This window comes from Carcharodon carcharias, chromosome 30 (genome assembly GCF_017639515.1).
Source record: "Carcharodon carcharias isolate sCarCar2 chromosome 30, sCarCar2.pri, whole genome shotgun sequence".
Taxonomy (NCBI): Eukaryota; Metazoa; Chordata; class Chondrichthyes; order Lamniformes; family Lamnidae; genus Carcharodon; species Carcharodon carcharias.
The window spans coordinates 13,295,529-13,317,675 of record NC_054496.1 but is presented as its reverse complement, the minus strand read 5'-3'; the positions used below and the strand labels follow the sequence as shown (position 1 = coordinate 13,317,675).

Here is a 22,147-nt window from a genome sequence, read left to right as displayed (position 1 = left end):
TCTGAAATGCCACTCAGTTCAACGGGCAATTAGGGACGGGCAACAAATGCTGGTCTTGCCAGCGACTCCCGCATCCCGTGACAGAGTAAAGAGAAAAAAAAAACGGAGACATCTGGTGGCCATGAAAAGCCCTATATAAATGCAAGTCTTTCTTTAGCTGTTAACTGCTGATTTTCCCAGCCCCACAAATCAACAGTGAAGACGACAGGAATGAGGTGTTGCATTCTGGAAGTGGCCACAAGAGGGGGATCCAGGACTACCCTTCCTCCGATGCTGGGCACCAAGCTTCCCAGTAAAACCCATTCTGGAACACACTGTGGCTTCTTTCCATGAATACTGGTTTCTTTCTGTAACACATCAGTGATGGTGACGCCACACGATTGTAAAGTGGCATTTCGGAAAGTGGGATTCCACTAATAGGTCATTAACTACAGAGAAAAACAGACTCGCTTGTTTCCATTCCCCAAGTCAACTCCTACAATCTTATACTCTCCCTGGCTATCTGCTTCCCCCCCCACCCCCCCAAACACCCCGTCTCAAGCCTTTCTGGCACATGTGATCCTACAGCAACTATCTCCAGACTAGGGACTATTCTTTAGGCAACAGTCTATATGGGGAGTATCACTTCAATAAAGAAATGAGACAAAACCACAGCCAGTCTGATCCAATCTTTTTTTTAAATCCCTAATGTCTCTGCCTTCCTACGCCAACTGGAAAGCAAAATGATTCATTACCCGATTGGATGATGCTCGACTGTCAGCCCAACAGCCTTTTCCACACCCCCCACCCCCCCACCCGCCCCAAATTTTCATTATTTTTTATATATCTGGGAAAGGGAAATTTTCAAATAAAATGGCAAGAAAACAATCTTTTTTTTTTAAATGTCCTGACGATTTTTTTTTTTGCCAGGGTTGCAGACAGCAGTGTCCTGGAGACTGATCTTCAATTTCTGGAGGTTCCAGGCCAATCCTGGAGGGTTGGCAACCCTAAACCCTTTGCTGCGATGAGCAGCCCTTGAACTAAGGCAGACTTCAACGCGTTCCGAGGCACTTTCCCATTGCTATCTGAGCTGACTGATTTAGGAGTGAGTGTGTGAGTGTGTGTGTGTGTGTGTGTGTGTGAGAGAGAGAGAGAGAGAGAGAGAGGAGTTTTCAATGATTCATGCACGAATGCAGAGCGTGCTGCGGTAGTATTAAACCTTAAAAGATTTAGTATCCAATCGTGGTCTAATGTCCAATCAATGAAAAATGCCCCTTATTATCATAGCTGGCAACTATGCATTATTATAATTGACACAGATGTAATTAATTAGAATTAGTATGCCAGTGGGGGAAGAGAGTGAATGTTGGTGGATGAGGGGCCGATTAAGTGGGCTGCTTTGTCCTGGATGCTGCCGAGCTTATGGAGTGTTGTTAGACACTCATTCAGGCAAGTGGCGAGTATTCTATCACACTCCTAATTGAAAAGGTTTCAAAAGTTGGGTTATCTTAGGTAAAAATAAAACTGATGAGTCATGGAGAGACTAGATAGGCCAGTGTTGTTTTCCTAAGAGCAGAGAAGGCTGAGAGGGGACCTGATGAGGGGCATAGATAGGAAGAAACCTTTCCCCTCAGGGGAAGGTGTTAGGGGCATAGATTTAAGGTAAGGGGCAGGAGGTTTAGAGGATTTGAGGAAATGCGTTTTTCACCCAGAGGGGGTTGGAATCCTAAACACATTGCCTGAGGGGGTGGTAGAGGCAGGAACTCTCACAACATTTAAGAAGTATTTAGATGAGCACTTGAAATGCCATGGCATACAGGGCTATGGGCCAAGTGCTAGAAAATAGGATTAGAATAGATAGGTGCTTGATGGCTGGCATGGACACGATGGGCCAAAGTGCCTGTTTCTGTGCTGTATAACTTTATGACTCTAATAACCAGAGAATTCCAGCATTACCCGATAAAGTCTATGATTTGTTTCACAACAGCAATCCACCCTCCATTTTCTCTCCCTCGTTAAAAATTAAGCATTTGTTAATGGCTTAAATGTGAAAGATTACCATTAAAAATTCTCCAGGTGGTTTCTGAAACGATTCAGAGAACAGAGACAGAAGCGGCGTCAGAAAATAGGAAATGCTGCATCACCTGTACGTTCTCCAAGTCTCACACCATCCTGACTTGGAACGATATCACTGTTCCTTCGCCATCACCGGGTCAGAATCCTGGAGCTCTGTGCCTAACAGCACTGTGGGTGTACCTACACTACGTGGACTGCAGCAGCTCAAGATGGCAGCTCACCACCACCTTCTTGAGTGCTCAGGTTGCATCGGTGGCCCTTGTAAAATTCCCTCAACTGTTGTGGGGGATGAGTAGCCAGTCAGAGCTCCAAGGGTTCTGGGATATGCTGAAGCCCGAAGGTGAACAGATATCAAAACTGGAAATGAAAGGAATTACAGAGATTTGGGAAAAGGGCAGGGGAATCCGGGATTTATAGGAAAGTTCTAAAGGGCCAGACAGGATGGATCAAATGGCCTTTTCCTTTGCCATATTGTTCTATGATTTAAAATCTGCAAATTCTAACATAGGAACATAGAAAATAGGAGGAGTAGGTCATGGGCCCCTTGAACCTGCTCTGCCATTCAACTACATCATGGCTTATCTTCTGTCTCAACACCATTTTCTTGCACTCTCCCCATATCCCTTGATGTCTTTAACATCTAGAAATCTATCAAGCTCTGTCTTGAACATACTGAGCCTCCACAGGGAATTCCGAAGATTCACCATCCTTCAAGAGAAATTCTTCCTCATCTCAGTCGTAAACGGCTGACCCCTTATTCGGCGAGTCTATCCCCTGGTTCTAGACACCTGCCCTAGTCACAGGAAACATCCTTCCTGCATCTGCCCTGTTGAGCCCTGTTAAGTATTTTGTACGTCTCAATGAGATCACCTCTCACTCTTCTAAACTCTAAGAGAATAACAGACCCAGTCTCCTCAATCTCTCCTCATAGTGAATGTATCAGTTATTCTATTTTTATATATTTTGTAATATTTATATTATATTTATGTACTGTAATTCATAATTGTGGATTTAACCACGTTATTGTGAAATGTGAAAATTATTTTTTTGTTCTTCAGTTTAAAATCTTAATTTTGGTGATTGGCAGATGTTGCTGGGTAAAAAAAAAAGTCCAACAAAATTAGTTAAGTAATTTATTTGTTTGTGGTTAGCCTCTCGTTTCTTCTGCTATAGGTTTATTTCCGAATAAGAAAAAGGTTCCTGAATACAGGAGAGCTGCTCGGTAGGATAAACATGGACTCAAACAATCACGCAGCCTTCTATCTTTCTGAAATGGATGAAGTGAAAGGAGAATGAGAAACCTGCATCTATATAGCGCCAGTCAGGACATTCCAAAGCACCGTACTTCCAAAGTGTAGGCCCTGTTCTAATGCGATAACCAATTTACGCACAGCAAGCTCCCAAAAACAGCAACGTGACAGATAATGTTTTAGCAGTGTTGGTTGAGGGATAAGACTTGGCCGGAACACCAGGAAGAACTCCCATGCGCTTCTTCAGGTGCTGCCGTGGGATCTTCCTAGAGGGTAGACAGGGCTTCAGTTTAACATCTGGAGTGTCACTCCTGGATTTTGTGTTCAGGTTTCCAGAGTAAGACTTGAACCAGTGCCCTTCTGACTCAGGAGTGAGAGCATTGCCATTGTGTGGCACGGCTAACGCCTGTACACAAGAGCAAAATACTGCGGGTGCTGGAAATCTGCTACAAAGGCAGAAAATGCTGGAAATATTCAGCAGCTTTGGCAGCATCTGTGGAGAGAGAGGGAGAGAGAGAGACACAGACAGAGACAGAGTTAACGTTTCAGGTCAGTGATCTTTTCATCATCTGACCTGAAATGCTAACTCTGCTTTTCTCTTCTCAGGTGCTGTCAGAACTGCTGTGTATTTCTAGCATTTACTGTTTTAATGACATCTATACATAAATTTTCTAACACAAGGCAAGGGAGTGCCAGGTCTTAACCTAGTTGGGACTGAGGCTAACTGTAGCATCCTAACAACTGCCCCATTTCAGATCACCTAACTCTGCTCAGAACAGTAGGCAAACCTGGATTTCTACGGCCTGACCACAACAATGGGCACCCAGCAATATCACACAATTTAATCCTTTCATAACTGGGGGAATAAGTCAACACACGTCAATCCCAAATTAATTAAAAATAACCTTTAATTACACGGAAACTCTTGAAGACAGGTGTCTTTGTCTTGACAAAGCGATAATGACACCGTGAAGAAAACAAAATTCTATCCCCTTGTCGTAATCATTTTTTTTTAAGTGGGCTAACAGGAAAAAAATAACGTACCCCACAGGCCCATAGGCCGTAGCCGTTGTGCAAGAAATGAACCACTTTACAATGTGATCTTGATGACTTGGTTGCAAACTGTTGTCACACGATGGTCCAGATGCAAGATATTCCACTAAACACAGACATACAAAGAAAGGGTGAATGTGAAAACGAAGGCGTGGAAGATAAAATAGAAACAAGGTCCAGTCAAGTACCCATTTGTCCTGCACACATCGGCTGAGAAGCGGCTGCTATTAAAGTAGGCAGTTAGTGCACTGGTGTTCCGGGATTCACAAAATTAGGGGGAACGCTCTCACTATCCAGGCAGATGAATACAGATCCTCTCACACCCCCCATGTTCCCCATTTTTGGGTGGGTTTAATCTTGAATTATATGAGGTGAAAACAAATCTTTAAACCCAGTAAACAAGTTATATTTACAATTTTCTTTTGATTTAATATTGAAGAACCCCCAACTCTCCCCCATTTCAACTTGTAGCCTTCCAGGTTAAAATTAGTTGTGTTTCTAGCCCCCACCATGAACTGTAATGTACAGTCTCTAATAGTTATTCCTATCATTATTCACGTACAGAGCTGATTGACAGCGTTTCTACTGAAGTTGGTTCACACGCTGGAGAGCAGATCATCGGACCTCCAAGGTCTGCCGGGAGTCTCTTCCCTGTTCTTCATTCATCGTCAAAGTTCTGCTGCAGCAAAAAATTTGCTGCCAGATTTTCGTTCTTCTCACAAGCAAAATAAGCCTGAATGACCAGGCCTTCCGGGAAACCCAAAGCTTTTAACTGCGCAAGAGAAAGAAAGGGAAAAACCAGATGACAAACAAGTACAAGAACTTGCATTTATATAGTGCCTTTAATGTGGTAAAACATTGCCACTTGCATCACAAGAGCCTTTTTTAAACAAAATTTGACATCAAGCCACGTGGGGAAATTAGGACAGGCGCCAAAGAGGTAGGTTTTACGGAGCACCTTAAAAGACAGAGAAAGAGAGGGAGGCCCAGAGGTTTAGGGAGGGATTTTTCAGAGCAACTGAAGGCACGACTGCAATGGTGGAGTGATGGAAACCAAGGATGCTTAAAAGGCCAGAACTGGAGGGGCACAGATATGTCGGAGGGTGCAAGCCATGGTGGAATTTGCAAACGAGGGCAAGAACTTTATCAAGATAAAATTGAAAAGAAATACCAAACTGCAAATGCAGGATGCTTGGAATAACAAACCCAAAACAGGCCCAACAGGCAGGCTGGGAGCAGAGACCTTCCAGCGCTTCTGAATTAAGAGCTTTAACTTGAAATTTAAGCCATATTTTCAGCGGCTGGGGTACATCAAACACTCTTTTCTTTTAAGTTGCAGTGAATTATTACATTTTAACTGAACTGTTTCCCTTCAATCATCTTTTTTTCCCATAATTTTTAACAATTATGAAGAGAAAAATAAATTATGAATGAGTAACTAATTATTCGTAATGATCTGCTGACTATAATCAGATCTCAATGCTATCAACATAAATGGAAGTATTGTATTGACACTTGCAAATAGATTCCATCGATCGCTGCTCTGTGCTGACTCAGCTGGTCTCATCTGACATGGTCGGAGATGAAATTGCAATTGTCCTTTGTACCCAAAGGATGGGGAGGGGAGAAAACAATGTAGGATTTTCATTCCGAATTGCTATCCAGTGATCGGCCAGAGGTAGTGATGTGTAGGGATGTCAGGAACATACGAACAAGTAGGAGGAGGCCATTCAGGTCCTCGAGCTGCTCCGCCATTTAATAAGATCATGGCTGATCTGATAGTAACTTTAAATCTGCATCCCACCTACCCCCATTAACCTTTCACCCCCCCACTTACCAAGAATCTATCCACCTCTGCCTTAAAAATATTCAAAAACTCTGCTTCCACTGCCTTTTCAAGAAGAGAGTTCCAAAGACACTCAACCCTCTGAGTGAAACAATTTCACCTCATCTCTGTTTTAAATGGGTGACCCTTTATTTTTAAACAGTGACCCCTTAGTTCTAGATTTTTCCACAAGAAGAAACCGCCTCTCTTTACATCCACCCTGTCCAGACGCCTCAGGAAAGAGCAATTAAACAGTCTGTCTATAAATCTGTGTAAGATGGTCACTTAAGAGGGAGCCTGTGGAGCAGCTGGTGCCTGTAGAACAATACCCAGCAGAAGCCAGCACCTTGGGGATGGGAATGGAGAAAAATAAATCACTCAAAGGATTTATACTCTTGTCAGTAACCTTCATATTGGACAGCCTACCAGAGCTATCTATGTGATACAGATGATAAATTGCTCTGGGATTCACCCATAGGTACATTAAGAAAAGACCATCAGAACCATCACACTGACCCTGCTAACTACGCTATCTCACCCAAGCCAGAGTAAGCCCAGATGTTGCCTTTGTGCACCTGTACATCAGCCTCTCAACTACTGGTACTGATAACTCCTGGGGGTTGGGGGCAGGGGGAGGCAATTTTTAAAAATGCCCAATTTCAGGAAAAAATGTCTGGGAAATGCCTGCTCAACCAAGTTCCCAAAGAAAGAAAATAAACTCCAGGAGTCCATGATTACTATCATTAGTGGCACTTAAGCTAATCTCTTCTCGAGACTGAATTTGCTAAGGACCCATTGGGCATAGGTCACAGATCCCACTTTACCATCCAAATTACCAACATTACCCAGACTGACCACACCCCCAGAACAGCTCGACCGTAGTTTGCCCACACTATCTAAAGCCGTGGTTGCCATCAGTGATATTGGATCTGCCTTTGTGAAGGCCTTGAATAAAAGTTCCTTACAGCCCAACACTGGACATTTGTTGACAGCAACCAGATGGGTTTGGCAGTTTATGGTACTAGTAATCCAGAGGTTGAGAGTTCAAATCCCACTGTGGCCAGTGATAAGATTTAAATTCAATAAATTGTGGGTTGGCACCAGAACATGATTGGGTAAACTGCTGCCTTTTTGTTTAAAAAAAGATTTATTGTCGTTCACAAATATTCTACAGGGAAGGAAACCTGCCATGTTTACCTGGTCTGATCATTATGTAACCATCGTACTTGACTCTTAGTAGCCCCTGCTTTGCTTTCTCCAAGAACAAATGAGGAGAAAAAAAAAACTAACATACTGCCCAGGCTTCACTCTTGTGACTTGTATCTCTTGGTTAGGCTGCAGCCTCATAATATCCTGCCATCTGTCCTGTGCCTTTTATCCAGTCTGAGTCACCCAAGCCAATGAGCCCATATGTTGCCTTTCTGCAGCTGTACTTTGGAAGAGAAATGCTTCTGATTGAGCGTTACTGCAGTAATATTGGACAACAGCCAAAAGAAAAACTGTTCCAATCTTCAGTCAAGAAATATTGTGCATGCATGTGTGTGCACACACATATGCACACACACACACACACACACATATATATACATATCTATATATACACACACAAAAATAGCATATTTACAATATCTGTAAGGACCATTTCCACCTTCAAGGAATTACAAGAGAACTGAGTTTGAGATTCAATAGAAAGCCACAAAGCCACCATGAATTGCAGTCCCTGACTAAACATTACTGAAAGTGGGAAGCTATCTTTCCTCACTAACGATCGACCTGATGGATCTCTCTCGATCTGAAATGAAAAAGTGCATCATTCGCATAGTGCAAAGCCAAAACCGTCACAAGGTCCCTATGCTGTGCTGAGTTGTATTGTTGGTCTCAACCAGGGCAGCATTTGGGATGCTAAAATTGACCTCGGCGGCCTTACGTTAGGGAAGGTAAAGAGTTCAGTCAGCGTTTCTTTACCTGATTCCCTGCCAGTGGAAAATCTTTCCCTCTAAGCAGGTGCGCAGCTGGGCAACAATTGGGAATGTGCCGTGCCAGGGATTAACAGGCCACGAGACAGGCTCCTTTAAAATACATGCGTACTCAGCAGTGCAGCAATCTTAAAGGGAGTGCGCAGTGCAACAAACGGGCCGCACACAGCTCAGGGACATTAGCAGGAACACTGCCTGCGACCCTGCTAACGATGTACATAAGTCGATACTGGGCAAGGTTAGGATGGAACAAAAACAGAAAATGCTGGAAAAACTCAGCAGGTCTGACAGCATCTGTGGAGAGAGAAACAGAGTTGACATTTCGAGTCTGTATGACTCTTCTTCAGGGGTTCAAGATTAGGATGGGTTTGGCTACAACAGCCTGCCAACACTGATGATGAATGGCCGAGGTACTGGAGAACGTCTGGCACCTTATGTAAACATAACCAACACAAGTCAGTATCCTCAGGGAAAGAGGGGAGGAAAGATAACGAATAAATTACATCACTTTCAAGAAATTTTCATCTGGATAATGTTTGAAGGGTTGATGAGGGGTGTTAATAAATAATTCATTACCGAAAGCCCAAAGTGTTAAAACTGCATAGGAGGTAGAAAAGATGTTTTCAATTTTATAAAAAGATCTCTTCTAGTTTAGCTATGTTTCTTTGATAGTTTTCACTGACCCGCTCTATGGCTTCCTTCTCTTGGGGTGTAACCTGAACAAAGCTTGATTGCGACGTATCCTCTCCAACCGCTCCCATCTCCCCTTCAATCTCAGCAGCATCCTCCACAGGCTCATTTAACATCTGGATGAAGTGTTCTTGGTGCTGGCTGATTTGCTGCAGGAAAGTCATTGCCGATGATTATACTCGCATTCACATAGAACCCTATCACATCAAAACATCAACAGGCGCCTCATACACCATGAATTAATTTTGAAATAGAATGACTCTTTTGATGCAGCCACTCGGGCCAGGAGCATGCCACAACCAGTTAACTTGAATTTTAGTGGCATTTGTCAAGAAAAATATTGGCCTTAAGACTAGGAGAATGTCCATTTAAGGGAAAAAATGCACTATCCAAGACTTCTCCATCTAAACTAAAAAAGGAAATCAATCCCTTGAATTTATAAATCGTCAGAGAATCTCAAGGCATTTCACAACCAACGCATCAGTTTTGAGGAGTAGTGGCTGTTCCACTGACGGACAAAGCAGCCAATTTGGACGCAGAAAGGCCCCATAGACTGCTGCAACCAGGTTTTGTTTGAGTTGAGGGTGGAATGCCCCTGCTCTTCTCCAAATAGTGCCATGGGATCTCTTACATCCACTTAAGGCAGCTGGGGCCTCAGTTTAATGCCTCAGTCAAAAGACAGCACATGGGGCAATGCAACACTGCCCCAATGACATTGAAGTGCTAGCCCACATCATGTGCTGAAGCAGCCAGTGAGGTGTGAGCCCACAACATGACACAGGTGCCAATGCTACCAACTAAGCCAAGGTGATACATTGAAAAGCAAAAAAGCAGTGCTGTAATGCCATATGAAAGCCATCCTTTTAAATTGCCTGCTGAGACTTAGGGCTGGAATCAATTTTGTTGATGGAGGGACAAAGAAATAAAGTTTTCAAATTATATTCTTCCATTTCTCCAACTCATTCCTTCATGGTACCAGACCTTGCTCTGTAGTCCCACCTCTTTTCACAGCATGTCAAAGCAACATCTTTGCAAAACTTATACCTACAACAAGGTACAGTAGCCCCACAGGCAATGGATGAACAGCTCCAAGTTCCTGCGTTCCAGTCCCACCATACTGTGAAACTGAATTCAATAAACATAACAATTTGCAGGCTAATGCAAATGACCATGAACAACACTAAATAGTTGATTCCTAATGACTTCAAGGCAACTAGGGAAGGGCAAAATGAGACTCTGCTAATGTCACTCGCATACCAAGAATCAATTAAAACAAACACACACAGAATAAACAAAAGCCTGCCTAAAATTAAGGGCTCGCCCACCAAAAAATGCCAACCGTAACCAGATCTAAAAAAAATGATCACGTCAGGCTTGTCAGAAATAATTCCTGATCAAAATTAACCAGAATACGTCAAAACACAGAAGCAATAGTGATGGATATTAGAATTATTATTGAGCATCTTCCTTGTTTTCAAGGAAAACAATTCCCTGTCCCAATGCGTGTGTGTTTGGCAATAACACTGGAAATAATATTACTTCCCCACATAAATGAAAATTTAAGACTTCTAAATTAACACAGCTGAATACATATTCCTTATATATTACTCTTTGCACTCACTAAGATGAAAAACTGCAGTGTCAAGATTGATTAAGGTAGGCCATTCCTCTAACTTGGTTTAACCAGATTAAAACTCCTACACTTCCCTCAGTCACAACATCCAAGCTTCTTAAATTATACTAAGTTTTCTGGCCCCACTACCCAATCTGCAAATTTGTTGCTTTGTGCATGCAGAATTGTCTCACTTCGCTCCTTTTGCTAGTCACACATCTGTCCTAATGCCGCAGTTTAACTTGAAGTATGCCCACCTTTCCTACACCATTAATGATTTTGTGTACCTCTGAAGTTAGGTTGTTGTAAACAATGCTCTAAAGCAGCTGAAGGCTTTTCACCCTTACCTGTAGTAGCTGTGGGTTCTCTCTGCCCAGCTGCTGAAGCAGGGCAGGTAACATTGATGGATTCTGCTGAAGTACTTGCCTCATGTTCTGAAACTGGGGCAGATCTTGGAGAAATTCCAAAGGGTTCTCAGCTAAGTGGAAAATAAGGAAGAAAAGGATTTTTTTAAAAAAGTGTTTGAATCAGGCGACATGATTGGAGAATGGCGAACGTATTATCTGCATCAAACTGCTGAAATCCTGAACTCATGCCACTGTGGGGAGCTGCCAAGAACAGGTGAGGTAGTCCAAGGCAGGAAGGGAAGGGAACAAAACAGAAGTTAGCCTCCTTGTAGTGACTGCTTTCAGGGCATTATTGAAAGAGGCTTGCAATCTGGTCACAGAGTCAAGGCTATTCGGCCCATCTGAGTCCATGCCGGCCCTCTAGTGCATTAATACATTGCCTGGTGAAACACAAAGCCAGACAAACCTTACTGTCCAACCTTGATGCCCTGGTCCTTACTGAACATGCACTCTGAGAATACAGCAAAAAGCAGTAACATTTTGGTGCCCTCAAGTCAGGGAAGGGTAAAGAAGCCCGGGCTCCCACTCCTTATCCTAATCCAGTGGCCTCATGGGAACAAGAACCAACTCAGCAGTGATGCTCCCCGAAGCCGAATAGTCTCTTGACACTCAGTGCCGAGGGTCCCGGCTCAGAATGAACATTGTCACAGAAAGAAGGAACATCAGCAGCAAGTAAGCAAATAAAAGCAAGGGCTCAAGCAGAATCAGTTCCAGCATCAACCACCATGCAACAAAACTACCCATCTGGACATCAGGTTTCGTTAACTACCCTTACAGTTAAATAACCCACCATCTGCAAGATCTCAACTCATACATAAATGATGGCTCGTGCCAAGGGCCCACGGCATCTATGGCACCCTACCCAGCACCCTATGGCACTGTACTCCAGAAAGGAGACACAGCACTAAGAAAGAATGGGGGAGGAAAAATCAAAACAAAAGTTCCGACAACTGCAGCAAACACCCACAAATATTTCAGCACGATAAACAATCAGAAGCTTTGTCAAATAAGAATTGAAAATGCTGAAAATACTCAACATCAGTGGAAAGAGAAACAGAGTTAATGATTCAGGTCGACGATCTTTCATCAGAAGTTACTTGTAAGCACAAAAGTGCACAGTGTTCCTTACCTGGTTGCCCTGGGTTAGTTAATGGACCAGATTCAAGACTATCTTGAGACACTGCACTCTCCTGCACTGGACTATCAGGCATACCCTTAAACAAAAAGAGAGGAAAAGAGAGGTTCAACGTGGCGCTGGCAGCAAGGTCAAATAGCTAAGTTTACAACAGTGAGATATTATGGTACAGTATAAATGCTGCATCCTCCATCATTCCCTCTCCCAACTTCAGTTATTCTGCTGTGCTAGCCTACATACCAACACTAAAATTTCTGTACAAAAATACTGCTTATTATTGTTTAATAAAATGCACTGTAAATACAGCATATACTGTCTCATTATCAAGCTCAACATTTCAGCTTAGACAAGGTCATTATAACACATACCCAAAGAAAAATCACTTGGAGATGCTATTTTGCATTTTATATATTTATGGGCGTCACTGGCCAGGCCAGCATTTGTTCCCCATCCCTAATTGCCCTTGAGAAGGTGGTGGTGAGCTGCCTTCTTGAACCGCTGCAGTCCATGTGGTATAGGTACACCCACAATGCTGTTAGGAAGGGATTTTAACCCAGCGACAGTGAAGGAACAGCGATATAGTTCCAAGTAAGATTTAATCTCATCTCTTCCTCACCCACCTTGTTTGCATGGACTAAATGTGCATTTTCTTTTCTAGAAGAAAACAGGGAATTCAGAAAAAACTTCTTTACCCAAAGAGTGGAAAGAGTGTGGAGCTTGCTATCACTTGGAGCATTGAGCATTGAAGTGAATAGTATAGATGCATTTAAGGGGAAACTAAACAAGCATTTGAGGGAGAAGGGAGAAGTGGCAAGTTAACCGACATGTATTGCGAAGGACAACATCCCCATCTCTCTCTCCCTCTCTCACACACACACACACACACACACACACACACACACACCCCACCCCCCCCAACCCCCGACCTATTACTTTGCCAGGAACAGTCAGATAAACAAGCAGCAAATGGTGTGAACAGCACCCATCCCTGTCCACACACACACCTTACCGTCAACAGGTACTCCACAGCCCTGTGCGGGTTATTGAAGCTTGCCCTTAGTGCCGCCACCACCTGCTCACGCTCATAACCCATCGATATGATTTCTGACAGCATGGTCTCGTAAGCCGTGTCCCTCACTAGAAAGGAGCAATTTAAGTGTTTTATAATATAAATACACTCATGTGGTATACTGGTAATCGCAAAGTTACATCATTCTTCAGTATGTCCATCAGCACCCAGCAGTGGAACACAGCAAAAAAGCAGCCATTGTTCAACATGACTCTTGTCAATCTCAGGTTAACAGATGTAATAAACACAAGTACCAGCAGAACTTCCATAGAGCTGCTCAATGTCTTCAAATAATAACAGAGGTATTACCAAGCAGAGAAAGAGTTACCAGAAGTAGATGTGACACAGGGAGTGCAAACTATGGCACAGGACTTATCATATATTTGACATCTTATAGATAAAATAAATTGATGAACAAACAATTAACTTCTTGGCATTAGATCAGACAATGGTGAATATTTACAGTTCCCTCTTGCAGTTCATGATTGTAGAATCCTGGCATCACTGGTTTACAGTTATTACAACTGTAGAGGAATTTTCACGGCAATAGCAAATCACCAGTTGTCAGTACAGCTTTTAATAATTGATCGTGGTTGACTTGGCTGTTTCTTCTCTTGGTCCCATCTCTTAGTTTACTGAAAAATAAAGGTTATGGATTTACTGACCTGGTGTTGTGTTAGCACCATCATGGGGCAAGTGGTCAGGCAAGTCACTCTGCAACCCTGGTTCCGAGATTAAGTCGATCATTGATACTTGAGCAGGGTGCAGATCGCTGACTGACAACGGGGCGGAGAGTATATCACTCCCTGAAGAGGGCATCGAGCTGTGAATACAAATTTAAGAGGCATCTTTAACCAATAATTTAGTAACATGACATCGTTCTGAAGCTTCTACAGCACTGGCACATGTTTACTCCAGATTCTAAGAGATCAATGTCCACTGGTTGGCTCCCTGCTTTGGTGCCACAATGTCTGGCTCTCCATTCCTGGTGGCAGAATTGGAGAGCCAGGGCATTTGTGAGTCTATGATTTGGAAGGTGGGATAAGGGAGCCAAGATTTAGTTGTAGGCATACGGAGAGCTAGCTCACAGACACTTATCTCCCGGAACTGATATTCAAACAAAGTATGACAGATACTGAAAATCTGAAGTAAATACAGAAAATTTTCTGGAAATACTCAGGTCAGCCAGCAAACACTGAATCCAGTTAGGAAACATATTTCTGGGTACTCAAATCCTACTATTGATAGGAGAGTGCGCTGGCACTCTGACACACCAACAACAGGCTGTCCATTGTGCCAGTTTCAACTGACTTCCACCAAGCAACAGATGGAAAGGAACACAGCTCTGAATTACTACCTCCAGAGACAGGTTTTCCCACTCGCCCTTTTATTCCTTGCTTCTCCACTCCTCTTCTAAAGGTGTTCACTGATGCAGGGCAGAGTTTCACAGTTGCTGGTTGCCTTAATTTCCTCACCCAGTAGGCCATTCCCTACATTCAAGCCAAGCATCAAAGTGCTATTCGACCATGAAAGGCATCAGAGATCAAGTTGATTTTAGCCTCATTTGACAACTGCCCACTTTTTGACAGTGGGTGTGGAATAATGATCAGAAACTGGCTTACTTTGTTCACCACCCTAGTCCAGGGCACTGAGGCCAACTGTAGAGTTCCCACTGCTGCCAGTCTGAGATCAACTAAGATGGCACCGCTGTAGATTTAACCGAGGAACCGCCTAGTCTTGTTTTCAAGTCCCTCCATGACCTTGCCCCTCTCTACCTCTAATCTCTCCAACCACACTTCAGGATATCTGTGCTCCTCTAATTCTGGCCTCTTGTGCAATCCCAATTATAATTGTACCACCATTATGGCTGTGCCTTCAGTTGTCTAGGCCCCGAGCCCTGGAATTCCCTGGAGTGGAACACCACTCCATCTTGCTTTCCTCCTTTAAGACACTTCTTAAGACCTACCTCTTTCACCAAGCTTTTGGTCATCTGACCTAATAGCTCCTTATGTGGCTTGGCAACTTACTTTATTTTATAATGCTGCTATGGAGCATAATGGCATGTTTCACTATATTAAAGGCGCTATATAAATGTAAGTTTGTGTTGCTGTTGTTGTTACAATCTACATGGCTCAGCAACGCACCAGGGAGTAAACTTACCAACTGACCAAGGGGAGCTTCCGCTGGAGAAACTTAACAGTAAACCTGAAAAATGCCCCTGTATTTTTCATCAAGTCAAAGAGTCCTTTCTACACCTTGAGAAAAAAACACATTACAGCATTTTTCCTTTCTCTTCAAGGGAATCTGAGAGTCACTGGTTTGATCTAATGTCATTATCTTTTACCTCGATATTGAAACAGAGCTGGTAATAGTCTGGGCCTGGCTTCCATCATCCGCATTCTGTTTCTCCTCTCCTTCTAGCTGCGACTGTGTGGCAGATGGTGTAACCGTAGAAACAGATCCTGTTTCAGTGGGGGTACTCTTAGGCTGGGATTTTAAAAGATAAAGTTGCACTCTTAATAAAGTCTCTGTCCAAAGTCATTGAGTTAATTAGCAATTAGGCATCATGTTATAATGCACAACGAATGCATCATTCCTCTGTAACATACACTGAAATTAAATGAATGAGTCCATGATGAGGGTGGTGGAAATTGGAGGAAATCTAGAAAAACACAAATCCTGCTAATGAGATAAAACTCTTCAGTCCCCACTCTCAAACTCTAACCTCCTGCATGTGCACAATACAAATTAAAGTGTGTTTCAAAAAAGTTCCTTTTGAAATCATTCATCGTCTTTGCTTCCACCACCCTTGTAAGCAGCAAGTTCCAGGTGATTGCCACCCACTGCAAGAAAAAGCTCTTCCTCACATTCCCCCTGCATCTCTTGCCGAAAACCTTAAATCTGTGGTCCCTATCCTTGTACCATCAGTTAGCGGGAGCAGTTTTTCTTTGTCTACCTTATCTAAGCCTGTCACAATCTTGCCCACCTCCATCAAATCTCCCCTCAATCTCCTTTGCTCCAAGGAGAACAACCCCAGCTTTTCCAACCTAACCTGGTAGCTAAAAGCCCTCATCCTGGAACCATTCTGGTTAAAAACGGGGCTCCACTGCTATAAACCCAAAAATGTTGCACACCTTTGTTACCATAACGACAACAAAATTCTTCTCGTCGATCTTGTATTCCTTGAGCTGTACATCGTTGCTCAGAATCTTTCCAGCATATATGAGTTTCTGACCAGCAACAGGGAAACCAGTGCCCTTTTCTGCTTCAATACATTCTTTCAATGCTTGCACCTATCAAATAACATTTTGTAAAGACAGTAATAAACAATCAGACACCGAACACACAGCATTGATAATAACCAAAACAGTGACCCTTCCAGTCAAGAGTTCAACCTTAAAGTTTAAGACTTTAAACTTTGCCTTAACACCTCCTTAAAGTCTGCCTTTAACTCCACTGAGTTAGCTGATACCAGATAAACATTTGGGAGCTCCATAAATGGCCTCTATGCCAATGCATTAGGGAAGCAAAAAAAAACCCTCAACTGGGTTTCCAGTGCTGACCGCAAATTCATAGGCAAATAGACCAGGGCTCCCAGTGCAACTGGAACCGTAGCACAACAGGCTTCAACTCAGTAAGGGGAAAAATACACAGCTGGCCAAATATTATAAATAATCTACAATATAATTTTAATGACATTATCTTTGGTGCCAACATCCAGGGAATTCAAAATGGCAGTACTGGTACAATTGATTGGTAGTCCTGGTAATTCTACAATTGATAATTTAAGGAATACATTTTTTTAAATTACTGTCGGCATATAAAAATTATTAACACCGTTTAAGGTGACTAATGCACTATTAACACTATATATTAGAATTCATGCTATTAACACAGGCAATAATATGGCTAGCACTTGCAAGGTATGAATACTCCAGCACATGTGAAAAAGAACAGAAAGGACATCCAAAAGCACATCCTTGAAGATACCCCGATTAATACTCCCAAAGATTAAAGCCAATGAATTAGTTCTTAAGTGTGGTCACTGTTGTTCTGAAGACAAATGTGGCAGTCAATTTGTGCACAAGGCTCCGCAAACATAAGTGGAGGGGATAAATAGTAAATCACCAAGGAATTAATGCTTGTCAAACGACAGGGAAAATCCCAAGTCTTCCATGAAAAATTGTGGAGGATCTTTTATATCCGCCTGAACAAGCAGACAGGGTCTGAATTTAATGTTTCACATTGATGCAGGTCTCTGGAGCAACACAGCACTCAGTACTGTATCAAAGTGTCAACCTAGATTATCTGGTCAAGTCCCTGAGTCCACAATGTTCTGGTTCAGGGGCCAGACTGCCACTGCTGAGTCACACGAATGGCAGCAGCAGCACTAAAACATTACATAACTGCTGACATATGACACAGGTTAATAAGCCAACAGTAGAATATATTTAATGCAGAGAGGGGCTAAGTATTGCAGTGAATCAAGCCTCAATATTCCTGCACTAATTACTCCCATTTAAGGGATGCCTCCACAGGTTATTTGTCATTGTTAATGACCAAACATTACAGTTTCTGGAGGTTATAACCCATTGCCCCTGCAGAAAATGATATTAATATTCCCACAAATTACTGTCAGCATACAAGCTGGGATCAATTCTCCAGCAGTTTATTAAATTATTGACCCTAGGGCACGGCCAAACATCAATCTTCCCAAATTACAGACCTTCAGGTACCTCCAGGTATTGATACAAAGATTATTAGTTATCACTTCAGGTATTCTTAATCTGGCAGTAAAGCGAGCTGTGTGGTGCAGGGAGGTTAACAATTCTGAGAGCTGGGTCAAGGCAAAACGGTTGAGAGGAAGACCTCTGCTCTCTAAAGTCACATGCGAAAAAAATGGGTTCTCTGCATTTAGGTCATGATGGCACTTAATTGGCGATCTCACTTATGGAACTCAGAAAGGCTTCTTTAAGAAATATGAACATGTCATAGTTGGAGCTATAAGTGGCATTCTTTTGAAGTTGGGCAGGGTCATGGTTGACTGTATCGTATTATTATATACCTGACTGAGTGATACAAACACCAGGAAGAGTGCTCCACTCACCAGCACTGACTTTCCTCAGTTTTTTCCTTTTGCCTGACCGGCCAGTTGTAAAACCCATTCATCGTGGCTTAAGAGCCTCAAACAAGTAGCATCACTATTGGGTCAATATGGAGTACACACTCTTTCCTGATCGGGGCAAACCTCATTTACCTTTGCCAAAGAAATGTCAGGGTAAAAGGTTGGCAAGAATGATTTGTAAATGTGCATCTGGGTAGTCCTGTAGTTTATCCAAATAAAAGTGAGCATCTTATCAGTGCCTGGCCATTTGTAAGCTTCCCACTGCCAAGCTAGGATGACACTGTCTATTAAGACATTACATTGCAGAATTATCTACAGCCGGGTAGGAATGATCACAGCCTGCAGTCATACACTGGCCTATCCAGGTCCCATTAATCCTCATCCTGAAGAATCTTCGAACTAAATTACAGTCTACTCTCCTTAAATGGAGATAATTAGAAATTTCACTAGCAAATAAAACTTCATATCCATTCAAAATACCGAGAAATCCACCCACATAGAGTTTTCATTAGCTTGGTATAGAGAGCATTATTTCTCTCCAGCTTTGACCCACTTGTTGGAGCTTTAAGTTCTGACATAGATTAGCAATCACCAAGTTTTAGAATTCTCAGTATTCACAAGGATACTTAATGGAATTTACCCAGCTAAAACCAGATTGCACCCAGGCACAGAAGACTGATAACCTTCAAACTAAAGCCATCCTACTCATTAAGTGCAGGCAGGGCTATTCCACAAATCAATTTTTCACCCCATACCAAAGGGCATCACTCAATTAAGGCGCTGGGAGGATGAGGAAGGCAGGTTATCTCCAGTATCCTGGAAAGGTGGGGCTGGGTGCCAACATTGATCCCTCAACCAACATCACTAAAAAGGAAAAACAAAAACAGAATTACCTGGAAAAACTCAGCAGGTCTGGCAGCATCGGCGGAGAAGAAAAAAGTTGATGTTTCGAGTCCTCATGACCCTTCGACAGAACTTGAGTTCGAGTCCAGGAAAGAGTTGAAGTATAAGCTGGTTTAAGGTGTGTGTGTGGGGGGCGGAGAGAGAGAGAGAGAGAAGTGGAGTGGGGGTGTGGTTGTAGGGACAAACAAGCAGTAATAGAAGCAGATCATCAAAAGATGTCAACAACAATAGAACAAAAGAACACATAGGTGTTAAAGTTAAAGTTGGTGATATTATCTAAACAAATGTGCTAATTAAGAATGGATGGTAGGGCACTCAAGGTATAGCTCTAGTGGGGGTGGGCAGAGCATAAAAGATGTAAAGAAATTTTTTTTTTAAATAATGGAAATAGGTGGGAAAAGGAAAATCTATATAATTTATTGGAAAAAAAAGAAAAGGAAGGGGGAAACAGAAAGGGGGTGGGGATGGGGGAGGGAGCTCACGACCTAAAGTTGTTGAATTCAATATTCAGTCCGGAAGGCTGTAAAGTGCCTAGTCGGAAGGAGGTGTTGTTCCTCCAGTTTGCGTTGGGCTTCACTGGAACAATGCAGCAAGCCAAGGACAGACATGTGGGCAAGAGAGCAGGGTGGAGTGTTAAAATGGTAAGCGACAGGGAGGTTTGGGTCATTCTTGCGGACAAATTTTTTTACATCTTTTATGCTCTCCCCACCCCCACTAGAGCTATACCTTGAGTGCCCTACCATCCATTCTTAATTAGCACATTAGTTTAGATAATATCACCAACTTTAACACCTATGTGTTCTTTTGTTCTATTGTTGTTGACATCTTTTGATGATCTGCTTCTATCACTGCTTGTTTGTCCCTACAACCACACCCCCACTCCACTTCTCTCTCTCTCTCTCTCTCTCTCTCCGCCCCCCACACACACACCTTAAACCAGCTTATATTTCAACTCTTTCTTGGACTCGAACTCAAGTTCTGTCGAAGGGTCATGAGGACTCGAAACGTCAACTCTTTTCTTCTCCGCCGATGCTGCCAGACCTGCTGAGTTTTTCCAGGTAATTGTTTTTGTTTTGGATTTCCAGCATCTGCAGTTTTTTTGTTTTTATCACTAAAAAGGAGGCAGTTAATTTCACAATAGTTTGTGGGACCTTACTGTGCGCAGATGAGCAGCTGCCCTGGCACTTCAATTTTTTTTTTAAAATGTACATCATTCATAAAGAGCCTCGCAAACCGGATGCATGCACCATCAACAAGGAGGATCCACACCTCCAGAGCAAGGTTAACATGAGTTCCAAAGAAGAATCATATTGGATTCAAAACACAAGCTCAGTTTCTCTCTCTACAGATCAGCTGGGAATTTCCAATCCATTTTGGCTTGGGGGTGGGGGGGGGGGGGGAGACAACGGGGAGGAAGGGTAGATGACGGGGGAGGGGTGGGGGAGACGACGACGGGGGGAGGGGTGGGGAGACAACAAGGGCAGGCGGCAAGACGACCTGGAGTAGGGGAGAAATGACGGGGGGGGAGGGGAGAGGGAGTGGGGGAGGGGGAGGGAGAGGGGAGTGAGAGAAGGGGATGGGAGAGATTGGGGAGGGGGAGGGGAGAGAGAAGGGGGAAGGGAGTGGGAGGGGGGAGAGAGGGGGAGAGAGAGGGGGGAGTGGGAGGGGAGAGAGAGGGTGGAGGGGGAAGGGAGAGGGTGGAGGGGAGTGGGAGGGGAGAGAGGGGGAGGGGGAGAGAGAGTGGGGAGTGGGAGGGGGAGAGAGAGGGGGGAGTGGGAGGGGAGAGAGAGGGGGGAGTGTGAGGGGAGAGAGAGGGGGAGGGGAGTGAGGGGGAGTAGTAGGGGGGAGGGGGAGTGGGAGGGGAGAGAGAGGGGGAGTGGGAGAGGGGAGGGAGAGGGGAGTGGGTGGGGAGGGAGAGAAGAGGAGGGGGAGGGGACAGAGAGGGAGGGGGAGGGGGAGAGGAGTGGGAGGGGAGAGAGAGGGAAGAGAGGGGGAGGGGACAGAGGGGGAGTGGGAGAGAGGAGGGAGAGGGGAGTGGGTGGGGAGGGGGGGGAGGGGACAGAGAGGGAGGGGGAGGGGGAGAGGAGTGGGAGGGGAGAGAGAGGGAAGAGAGGGGGAGGGGACAGAGGGGCAGTGGGAGAGAGGAGGGGAGGAGGGGTCTTCCTCCCTCACCGTCTTCTCCGGGTCGATCTCGATTTTGAAGGTTTGCTGCTGCAGCGTTTTCACGGTGATGAGCATGGCGAGGGCCGCCTGCTTCCCCTCCCCCTGGGGAGGGGAAAGCGATCGCACTCCGCCGGCCGAATCGCCGCCGCCTTCAATTTGCTGGAAATTTCCACCAGGCCGAGACAGCCTCAGACCGTCACCATCTTGACGCAAACGCTGCGTTTGCGGTGGCGGCCGCAGCGTCATTACCATAGCGACCGGCCGCGTCATGTGACCTAACTGATAAATCACACTGACTTGCTTCACTTAAGTCCTCATTTTCTCCACACTTTTACCATAGACTACCCTACTTATATATAAACGTGCAACTATAGAGAAAAAAAAAACTTGTATTGATATAACATAAACACAGAAAAGAAATACCAATTCTAAAAGGAACAACAATTTATACTGCCCCAGAAGAGAGTGCTGATCGGTTGGCAAGTGGACTCTTGTGAATCTGTCCTGACAAGCACAAGACATAAAGCTTTGACAGCACATTTCTTTTTTCAGCAATACTCAAGTTCTGTACTACCAAGTGATTATTAGAAACACTCAGCACATCAGGTAGCCTCTGGGGAAGGAAGCAAGAATGAACTTATCAGCTTGATGAACCTTTGCATAGCACCTTTCATGACCTCAGAGTGTCCCAAAGCACTTCACTATCAATAAATACGCAGCTGTGTAGTCAACGTTGTAATGTAGCAGCCAATTTGCACACAGCAAGCTCCCACAAATAACAATATGGTAATGACTGGCTGGTGATGTTTATTGAGGGATAATTATTGACCAGTGCACCAGGGATAATGCCTCTGTTCTTTGAAATGGTGCCATGGATTGTTTTA

General features: G+C 43.8%; 1 protein-coding gene across 3 annotated transcripts; it reads right to left on the bottom strand.

The window, feature by feature from the left end:
- Positions 1-4,195: 4,195 nt before the first annotated feature.
- On the bottom strand, positions 4,196-21,485 carry LOC121271402 (UV excision repair protein RAD23 homolog A-like). Of its 3 annotated transcripts, none has more exons than XR_005941712.1 (10): positions 21,273-21,485; positions 16,207-16,365; positions 15,417-15,559; positions 13,738-13,895; positions 13,013-13,140; positions 11,998-12,082; positions 10,809-10,939; positions 8,843-8,998; positions 4,921-5,130; positions 4,196-4,464 (listed from the first exon to the last, which is right to left on the bottom strand). XR_005941712.1 is itself a non-coding variant. In XM_041177390.1 (10 exons), the coding sequence occupies exons 3-10, from the start codon at positions 16,216-16,218 to the stop codon at positions 5,017-5,019; spliced, it is 927 nt and encodes a 308-aa protein (XP_041033324.1). In that variant the 5' UTR covers positions 16,219-16,365; positions 18,180-18,329; positions 21,273-21,395; the 3' UTR covers positions 4,196-5,016. The 3 variants fall into 3 exon arrangements, 2 of the variants coding, with proteins under 2 accessions (XP_041033324.1, XP_041033323.1); XM_041177390.1 differs by adding an exon at positions 18,180-18,329 and having other exon boundaries at positions 4,196-5,130; positions 21,273-21,395; XM_041177389.1 differs by having other exon boundaries at positions 4,196-5,130.
- Between the last annotated feature and the right edge of the window lie 662 nt (positions 21,486-22,147).

What these genes read in the sequence shown, in the direction of transcription:
- LOC121271402 (XM_041177389.1), bottom strand. Translation starts at nt 21,338, where the DNA reads ATGCTCATCACCGTGAAAACGCTGCAGCAGCAAACCTTCAAAATCGAG. An exon ending in AGCTCTGTTTCAATATCGAG is followed by an intron (nt 13,896 to 15,416) that starts GTAAAAGATAAT and finishes TTGTATTCACAG; the next exon opens with CTCGATGCCCTCTTCAGGGA. An exon ending in AGAAGGAAGCCATAGAGCGG is followed by an intron (nt 5,131 to 8,842) that starts GTCAGTGAAAAC and finishes TCTCTTGCGCAG; the next exon opens with TTAAAAGCTTTGGGTTTCCC.